The sequence below is a fragment of the Ochotona curzoniae genome, unplaced genomic scaffold (genome assembly GCF_017591425.1).
Source record: "Ochotona curzoniae isolate NIBS_2020 unplaced genomic scaffold, NIBS_Ocur_1.0 scaffold_3835, whole genome shotgun sequence".
NCBI lineage: Eukaryota > Metazoa > Chordata > Mammalia > Lagomorpha > Ochotonidae > Ochotona > Ochotona curzoniae.
In genome coordinates this window covers 8,996,989-9,006,443 of record NW_024467114.1, presented here as the reverse complement: position 1 = coordinate 9,006,443, position 9,455 = coordinate 8,996,989, and the positions used below count along the sequence as shown (strand labels likewise).

The 9,455-nt window shown below is 55.1% G+C and overlaps 1 protein-coding gene across 3 annotated transcripts in view; it reads left to right on the top strand.

Moving 5' to 3' along the window:
* Nucleotides 1-107: 107 nt before the first annotated feature.
* PEX1 (peroxisomal biogenesis factor 1) overlaps nt 108-9,455 on the top strand; it is a 32,626-nt gene continuing 23,278 nt past the window's right edge. For 2 of the 3 annotated variants that reach the window (XM_040964713.1, XM_040964711.1), the window contains exons 1-7: nt 108-281; nt 823-966; nt 2,582-2,665; nt 2,987-3,101; nt 3,193-3,953; nt 6,073-6,192; nt 9,100-9,223. In XM_040964713.1, the coding sequence (XP_040820647.1) occupies nt 153-281; nt 823-966; nt 2,582-2,665; nt 2,987-3,101; nt 3,193-3,953; nt 6,073-6,192; nt 9,100-9,223 (1,477 nt within the window). In that variant the 5' untranslated portion in view covers nt 108-152. The remainder of the gene's footprint in view (nt 282-822; nt 967-2,581; nt 2,666-2,986; nt 3,102-3,192; nt 3,954-6,072; nt 6,193-9,099; nt 9,224-9,455) is intronic. The other variant, XM_040964712.1, reaches the window with a different exon arrangement.

The following is a 9,455-nucleotide window of genomic DNA, read 5'->3' as shown; positions in this document are numbered from 1 at the left end:
GGACCTCGCTCAGGCTTCCGGCGCCGTGCGTGCAGGGGGCGGGGCCGATCGATCGTCTCGGGCTCCGACGCCCTCGGCCTTGCTCGGGCAGAGGTCAGACGCGGCGTGCGGGTGCTGGGTGCGGGCAGGGCGGCCGGCCGGGCTCCCGCACCATGTTGGGCAGTGGTCGCCTGGCGGGGACCGGGGGAGGCGGGGCGGTGGTGACCGTGGCCTTCACCAACGCACGGGACTGCTTCCTGCACCTGCCGCGACGTCTGGCGGCCCAGCTGCAGCTGCAGCAGGTGAGGTCGCGAGGGAGGCCTGCGGCCGCAGCCCGGGGGCCTTGCGGGGTGTCCGCCGCCGCGGGGCAGCGAAGCGCGAGGCCGGGCCGGGGGTCCTCGGGGGCGGCTGGGCTCTGGGAACAGCGCCAGGCCCGTTCACGTCACTGTCCCGGGCCTGCCCACGCTGGTAAAGTCAGAGGTTGCCTCGTCCCTCTGGCTGCGGTGTCTCGGTTCTAAATCTACATGGTTCTGCTTGGACCGAAACAGTAAGTTTGTGTCTTACTTAGCCGGGGCCTCCGTGTGTTCGGAATAAGGCCGTGCAAGCTGTGGGCTGCTTCTCGCCCCTGGGAACGCTGCAGGGGTTGCACAGCCCGCAGGGAGGGTGGCAGGGCATTGCTGCCAGCTGTGGGGGCAGCACAGCTGTGGGGCAGCCGGCCACGAGCTGGGGCAGCCGGCCACGAGCTCTGGGGGCAGCACAGCCGTGCGGCAGCCGGCGCCCGCGGAGCAGAGTCAGGCGAGGCTCGGGTTCACCCCGCTCTCCTTCCCGTTTCTCACCGAGTAGAATCAAGCGATAGAAGTGTCCTGGGGCCAGCAGCCCGCGTTCCTGAGCTGGGTGGAAGGCAGGCGTTTTGGCGATCAAGGTGAAAATGTGGCTGAAATGAGCAGACATCTGGGCCAGAAGCTCGGACTCGCCAGTGGAGAGCAGGTAAGCGCCCCAGGCAGTACTGGCGACTGTTCTGATGGCCCCAAAGGGCCAGCTGCTGGGAAGGAGGCGGGCCCTGGTGGACTCAGCCGCCGATGGTCACCTAGGTGGGTGCTGGCCGAGGTGGGTGCTGGCCGAGGTGGGTGCTGGCCGGCGTGCGGCAGCCTGGCTCTGTCCTTGTGTTTCCTGCGTTTTTCCGCTGTCAACTTGGAGGCTTATTTCTGAGGTTGATTTTCCAGCTTTCCGTCGTCTTGGTTAAAATATCAGTTGTACCATAACAGGGTGTTTTTACACTTTTTTTTTGGGGGGGGGCGGATTTGTTTATTTAAAAGGCAGAATTAAAGAGGCAGCTGTAGAACCACCAACACCCTAAGTGGTTGCAGCTGCTGCGGCAGGCCCAGGGCAGGCACCTGCAGCTCCTCCGGGCCTCCTGTGTGGGCCACAGGGCCACCTGTGTGGGCAGCACAGGCTCTAGGGCCGTCACCTGCTCTCCCAGCTGCCCTAGCAGGAGCTGGGTCAGAAACAGCCAGGACTCTGCTGGGTGCTCACATGGGATGCCAGCATCAAGGCAGTATCTTTCTTTTTTTAAGATTTATTTAATTTTTATTGTTAAGTCAGATATGCAGAGACGAAGATCTTTTGTCTTCCTCTCCCCAAGCGGCCACAACGGCTGAGACTGAGCCGTTTTGAAGTCAGGAGCCTTCTCCAGGCTGCCCACACAGGTGCAGGGTCCCGTCCTCCACTGCTTTTCCAGGTCACAGGCAGGGAGCTGGATGGGAAGCGGGGGCTGCCAGGATTAGAATCAGCGCCTATATGGGATCCAGGCACCTGCAAGGCCTTCGAGGACTTTAGCCACTAGACTACTGCACCAGGCCCAGGCAGTGTCTTAATCCACAGTGCCACTACGCCAGCACAGTCCCCACGGAGCCCCCTCCCTCATCTGTGTGTGTGTGACAGAGACCCTCCTGTGGCAGTGCCCTAGGCCACTGTCTCTGCAAGAATTCCTGGCAGGACACGAAGCGGACCAGCCCCAGGGGTCCGTGGCTTTGCTGCTTGTCCTCCTCAGATTCATCTGCATGGCTCAGGGAGGAGGCGGGCAGTGCTGCGGGCTGTGGGCCATGCCTGGAGTGTGGCTGTGGCCCAGGTCAAAGCCACGGACACTTGCACTGCCTGCTTGCTGGGCCAGGGCTCTGAAGGGTTGCCGGGTGCTCTGAGGCCGTGGCTCTGGGCTCTGTTTCAGGGTGTTCTCCTTGGTAGAAGCAGCACCGTCTTCAAACAGCCAAAACCTCACAGAAATCACGAGCATTGGGTGTCGGACCAAGCATTGGGTGTCGGACCAAGCCCCGAGTTCAGGACATTATCATTTTTTCTTCCATTTTTGTTTGCTTGTTTGTTTAACCTACATTTCTTTCCTAATGATCCTGTTTGTTTTTGGAAAACATGCTGTGTGTGGCTGCATTTTCCCTTCTTTGATTGTGAAAGGATTTTCCTGCTGTGCTGGGCGTGCAAGGGCTGGCTTGGAATGGGCACCTAATCAATATGCACACGACACACAGTTACTTCGTGCCGCCAGCTGCAGGCCAGTGTGGCGAGGTCACCGCGCGTGCTCCCTTTCCAGGTCTTCCTCAGGCCGTGTCCCCACGTGGTGTCCTGTGAGCAAGTTGAGGTGGAGCCGCTATCGGTGGACGACTGGGAGATACTGGTAAAGAAAGCCCACTGCTTTAAGGCCTGTGGCCTCGGGGTCCGCTCCGGGTGTCCTTGTGTGTTGGGAGTTGGTTTGAAGTGTAAGAAGGAGCTGTCAGAGAATGAAAATGAGGAGCACAGGTAAAAATAAAATTGTGTTGGGTTTGAGATGCCAGCCAAGTAGATTGTGGCGGCTCTGACCATGAAAACAACTGCGCAGACGGGAGCAACAGATAGCAAGCTGAATCCATAGAGACACAGAGTAGCGGGTGTTTCTCACTGAGGCTGCAGGCAGGGGAGGGCAGACAGACCGAGCTGCGCCCTGGTTTCTTGCCTCCAGGAGCTGCATGCCACCGCCCTGGAACAGCACCTTCTGGGTCAGATCCGCGTGGTTTTCCCCAAAGCCGTCCTGCCTGTGTGGGTCGACCAGCAGACTCATCTCCTTATCCAGATTGGTAGGTGCAGCCCTCGCTTGCCTGTGGCCTCTCTGCCCTGGCCCTGGTTCGAGCCCAGGGAGTGTGCTGACCAGCTCTGTTTCCTGCACAGTTGCACTGACGCCCGCAGCCGCTTTCGGAAGGCTGGAGGTGGACACACGACTCCTGATTCGGCCAAAGACACGTCCAGCGGAGGAGCAGGCCTTTTCAAAGGCACTTCACGCCCGTGGGGAGTTTGACAGTTTGGAAAGGGACCCGCAAGGACCCACGAAGGGGTTTCCAGCCAAGCAGCATCCATCAGATACCCCACAGGGCGCTGGGTCCGGTGGCGCAGACCCGCAAGTCTCCGAGGACTCGTCTCCAAGCTTGTGGACCAGGATCGGAAGCATTTTTTCTTTTGGATCTGAAAAGAGACCAGAGACCTCCTGGGGCTCCAGTGAATTCCACGCGTTCAGAAACATGCAGTCGCAGGCCGTCCCGCTGGACAACGTGTTCAGAGTGTGCCGAGCTCAGCCCCGCAGTGCCAACCCCGCCACAGCACCTGCCGTGTGGACCGCACACTCTGTCGTTCACGTGTTTCCCTGGGACCAGGAATACTTGGACATGGAGCCCAGCTTCCCTGTGACCTATGGGCAGCTGGTTAAGCTGCTTTCCCCAAGGCAGCGGCATGGGAGGACCAGGCGGGACGCCCTGTCGCCTGCAGAGGAGAGGCAGCGGTCTGAGGTGCCCGACGCGAAGCCGCCTGGCTCGGCGGGCACACCGGAGGCCGGGAGGGCGTGCGTGCTCAAGGTGGTCTGGAACGGGCTGGAGGAGCTGAGCAGTGCCGGCAAGTACACCAGGAATGGAGAAGCTCTCCATTTTGGCAAAGTCTGGGTTGGTATACATTTTAAAATTGGGAGGGAAGGGAGAAGGGAAATGTATGTAACTGCAGTTATGACCAAGAATTATATGTATATATAATATGTAGCATATAGTATATAATATATAATATAGATCTCACTATGAAACCAGTAAGTACAGTGTCAGAGACACAGCTCTGCTTGCCAGGTAGTCTTTGGGCCAAGAGACTTTTCCAGGCTCAGAATGTGGCTCAGGTTTGGCCACATTCAGACCTTGAAGTCGCAGAATGCTTGGCTGAGGTTGCTTAGCTGACAGGTGGTGGAACTGGGGCTGCAGGCAGAGCAACTGGCTCCACACAGTATTTTTTTTAAAGATTTATTTATTTTTATTGCAAAGTCAGATATATAGAGAGGAGGATAGAGGAAGATCTTCCGTCTATTAATTCACTCCCTAAGCAGCTGCAACAGTTGGAGCTGAGCCCATCTGAAGCCAGGAGCCAGAGCTTCTTCCAGGTCTCCCATGCGGGCGCAGGGTCCCCAGGCTTTGGGCTGTCCTCCACTGCTTTCCCAGGCCACAGGCAGGAGAATAAAGAGCTGGAGAGGATCTTGCCGCTGGCCCATGGCTGGGCACACACTGGCGCTGTGCCGGCCTGCTCGTGTCTGCCATCGGCACGAGCATGTCGGCAGAGGAGGGAGACAGCGCGGGCCTGGGCCGCGTCTCCTCACCCTGGCCCCAGATGCCAGGGCCACACTTGTATGGCACTAGTGGCCAGCCCTCTGAGCCCAGTGAAGTAGCCTGTGTGGTGAGGAGGATGGGCAGGAGGGTTCTTCCTGCGGTTTCTGTTCTCCCCCTGCCATCTTACCGCACAGGCCCCGTCACCTTTGCGCCATTTTCTGAAGCTCTGTATCTCTGTTCTTAGCTTAGCTGTGTCCCCAGTACGTTGTCTCACTCTGAGCTTGTGACCATCTCACCACCTTGGCCACTTTGGTTTCCTTGAGGTCAAGAACTGGACAGGGGGAAGCAGCGCTGGGCGGGGGAGGCCCAGGAGGCTTAAGACGGGGAGCCTCACGTCCCCGGTGTCAAAGTCCAAGAGCCACAGGCAGGGTGAGTGACAGCCGTGGGCCTCCTGCCGCACCCCTGCTGGGGACACAGCCGGCGACCTGCCACCCTGTGAAGGGGAATGGTTTTTATGAATAGGCGACTGATGGTCCAAGCTGTCAGTCTCTAAGCCACGCTTTGGTTGTTTGATGGTTTTGTCTAGCGGTGAGGTAGGCCTGTACCAGCCCTGGGGAAAAAACCAAGATGGCGAAGAGATGAGCGCCTGAGTGCTTACCTGCACCAATGGTGCTGGGCAGACATGATTTTCATCAGTCCTACAGCGCTCGCATCTGGGAGATGGGGTGCTGGGCAGACTCCCCCACTCTGCTTCCAGGCCAGCTCCCCAGTCGTCTGCCTGCCAAGCAGTAGGGATGGTCCAAGTGTGGATGCCTGCTGCCCACACAGGAGACAATTTGGATGTAATTGTGCCACAGCTTAAAGGATAATTGTTGTGGCTTCAGCCAAAACATCCATTGAAAGCTCTACGTCTGGGGGCATAGAAAGAGAAGGAAAGTAAATTGGGTGAGATTGAAGAGATTGTGGTAACACAGAAGCTAGCCGTCTGCAGCCGCATGGTTTGACCGTCACTGCCCTGGCCCAAGGGTGCCTTGCCGCCCCAGCCCTCCCAGGCCACATGTTCAAATCTGACCTCCCAGGAGATGAATGTGGGAGGTGATGCAGTCCTCACAAGTGGGGTTAGGCCCACCCACGTGAAAGAAACCCAAGGGCGCTTGTTCATGCTTCCGCCCTGTGGCCAACGCAGCAAGTCAGGGCTGTGCACGCAGAGGCCCCGGCTGGACCAGGCACACTGGTGCCCGGCTCAGGCCTTGTGCCACCGTTGCTGTGAGCAGAAGCATTTGGTGAGTTAGAGGCCGTGCAGCTGTGTGGCCGTGTCGGGGCAGCACGAAGAACAAAGAGAACCATGAATCCATGTGACCGTGGCCAAGATTTCACCTGGATTCCTTGAAGCTTCCACAAATGTCCGTGCTCTGGAATCTGTTAGGATCCAACATTGGCCATACTTACATTTTGTTCCTTCATTTTTAAATTTCAGATTCCAGATGATCTAAGAAAACGACTAAATATTGAGATGCATTCCGTTGTCAGAATAACTCCAGTGGAAATGACCCCCAAGATTCCAAGACTTGTTAAGTTACAACCGAGAGAAGAGTTGGTAAGTTCAGCTGTGTTATATCGAGGCGCCTTGAGCCTGGAACTCCGAGTCTCACCTGTGTGAACAGGAGCCCAGACTGGAGCCGTCTCCAGCTGCTTTCCCAGGCACGGCAGAATGGAGCTAGATCAAAAGTGAAGCAGGTGCAGCATGAATGGGTGCTCATGTGCCTCTGTGTAACCCTCTGAGCTAAGATTCCTAAACACTTGGGGACTTTATGGAATTTGGATAACGTGATAGTGGTTTGATGTGACTGACTTATTTCATGTAACATAGCCTGTTTAGGATTCATCCTTGCTGCACATAATCAAGCTGCAATCTTTTTGTTGTTGTTGTTAAAGATTTCTTTTTTTTTTTTTTTAAGATTTATTTGTATTATGTTTTTATTGGGAAGGCAGATTATACAGAGAGGAGAGACAGAGAGGAAGATCTTCCGTCCGAAGATTCACTCCCCAAGTGAGCGCAACGGCCGATGCTATGCCCATCCGAAGCCAGGAGCCTCTTCCGGGTCTCCCACGCGGGTGCAGGTTCCCAAAGCTTTGGGCCATCCTCGACTGCTTTCCCGGGCCACAGGCAGGGAGCTGGAAGGGAAGCGGGGCTGCCGAGATAGAACCGGCGCCCATATGGGATCCCGGGTGTGCAAGGCGAGGACCTTAACCACTGCGCCACCGCGCCAGGCCCAAGATTTCTTTATTTTTACTGGAAAGTTAGATATACAGATAGGAGGAGAGACAGAGAGGAAGATCTTCCATCTGATAATTCACTCCCCAAGCAACTGCAATGGCCAGAGCTGAGCTGATCTGAAGCCAAGCGCCTTTTCCAGGTCTCTCGTGCAGGGTCCCAAGGCTTTGGGCCATCCTTAACTGCTTTCCCAGGCTACAAGCAGGGAGCTGGATGGGAAGTGGGGCTGCCGGGATTAGAACCGGAGCCCAAATGGGATGCTGGTACATGCAAGGCGGGGACTTTAGGCACTAAGCCACGCCACTGGGCCCTGCAGTCCTTTTTATTGACCGAATAATACTCCATCTGTGATGTAGCGCCTTTGTCCGTCCGTGTGCTGATGGACTCGGGTGACCACCACCGTTTTGGCTGTTGTCAGCAGTGACGCACATGCCGACAGACTCGGGTAACCACCACCGTTTTGGCTGTTGTCAGCAGTGACGCACAAGAGTCTGTGTCTATTTGCAGTTATGTTGGGTGTCTGCCTAGTAGAACTGTTAGATATGGAAAGTTTGTTCAGGTTTTTTGTTTGTTTTCAAGATTTATTTACTTATTTGAAAGGCAGAGTTACAGGAGTAGAGAGAGCTTGAATCCCCTAATTCCCTTCTCGGATGGCTGAAGCCAGGAGCCTCTTCCAGCTCTCCCACGTGGATGCAGGAACCCAAGCATGTGGGCCATCCTCTGCTGCCATAAACAGTGCACTGGATCGGGAGTGGAGTAACCGGTTCTCAAACTGGCACCCACATGGGATGCCAGTGCTGCAGGCAGAGGAGTAACTGCCAAACTACCATACTAGCTCCAATAAATACACTTTTTTTTTTTTTCTTAAGAATTGAGGCTGGCATTGTGGCTCTGCACACTGGTCCTCTACCTGCAAGCACCAGTATCCCATATAGACGTCAGTTCATGTCCTGGTTGCCCAACTTCAGATCCAGCTCTGCCTGTGGCCTGGGAGGGCAGCAGAGTACGGTCCAGGTCTTTGGAACCCTGCAGCTGCATGGGAGACCTAGAAGAAGCTCCTGGCTCCTTGCTTCAGATTGGCTCAGCTCTGGCCTTTGCAGCCATTTGGGGAGTGAACCAGCAGATGAAAGATCTGTCTCCTTCCTTCTGTAAATCTGCCTATTTGATGAAAATATGGATAGGTGTGTTTTTAAAAATTGATATTGAGGCAGCATTGATGTTGCAATGAGTTAAGCTGTTGCTTCGGATGCCCAACCCCATATCTGAATACCAGTTTGATTTGCTACTGCCCCATTGCAATGTGGCTTCTCACTGATGCATGCTGGGAGCCTGAGTGTCTGGGGTCCTGCCGCCCACTGGGAGACCCTGAGGGAGCTGGGCACTCCTGGCTTCAGGCTGGTTCAGCCTTGGCTGCCGCAGACATTTGAGAAGTGAGCCAGCAGATAAAAATCTCTCTTCTTCAGGTAGTTGAAAATAACTTTTTTTTTTTTTTTTTTTTTTTTAGAAAAAGACTGATGTTTTTATTATGTCCATATAATGAAAAAAACTGAAAAAAGTGCATGCTGGGCTATATTATTTTTTCTGCTCACCTAATTCTTTTGAAATTGGCATCATAAAAAAAGATAATTGAATTGAATTTAGAAGTTTTATTTCGGTTTGTTCATTGAGATCAGCTAAACAGAACCAAAATCAACTAACCAACCAACCACTGACACAAGCATATAAGGGCTGTCTTTGTCTTCCCAACAAAGAAGCTTGAGGGGACTACTGGGTAGTTAACCTGTGACGTCAGAGACCCCGACCCCGTCAGCCCTCCTGTCCTGCCCTCCTCGGCCTGTAGCTCTCCTCGGGAAAAGGATGCTTGCCGTCCTAGCAGAACCCAGCTGCGCTGCAGCAAGCAGGGAAGCCCCAGGCAGAGGCTGCTGCCTGCAAGGCTCCACCTGCCAGCCATGATGACCTCAGCCGCCAGCAGAGGGAAGTTCGTTCTCTCTCTCTCTCTCTCTCTCTCTCTCTCTCACTCACTCACACACACACACACACACACTCACACTGCTGGCACTGTAGGCACTTTGCAGAGCAGTTAAGGGTCTCTGGGAGGCGCTGTGCTCCGGGTCCCGTGGTACTGCTGAGTCCCGGTTGCACAGCTGCACCCACCCAGCCTCTGCGAGCCGGAGGGGCGGGTGGTGCAGCAGCAGGGTGTGACTGCGGCTCTCTGCCTTTCCCTCGCAGCCTAAGGACCTGAGTGAAGCTGAAGTAAAAGCTGGGTTCTGTTCCTGGCTGCAGCAGTCTGCCAGCACCGAGCTTCCTCTGGTGATGGCAGAGGAAGAGTGCGTTAAGCTGGGAATGAAAGACGGTGAGTGGTTTGTTGTTGTTTGACATTGTTTCCCATTGAAACAGTTGGTATGTTTTTGTTGTTTCAGCCTGTGTCCTATTGGAGCAGTGAAACACAATAAAGAAACACAGTAATTTTGTGTTAAAGAATATTGGGGTCTGGGTTGTGGCATAATGGCTTAAGCTGCAACTTGCCGTGCTAGCTTATCATTCGAGCACCAGTCTGAATCCTGGCCGCTCCGCTTCTGATCCAG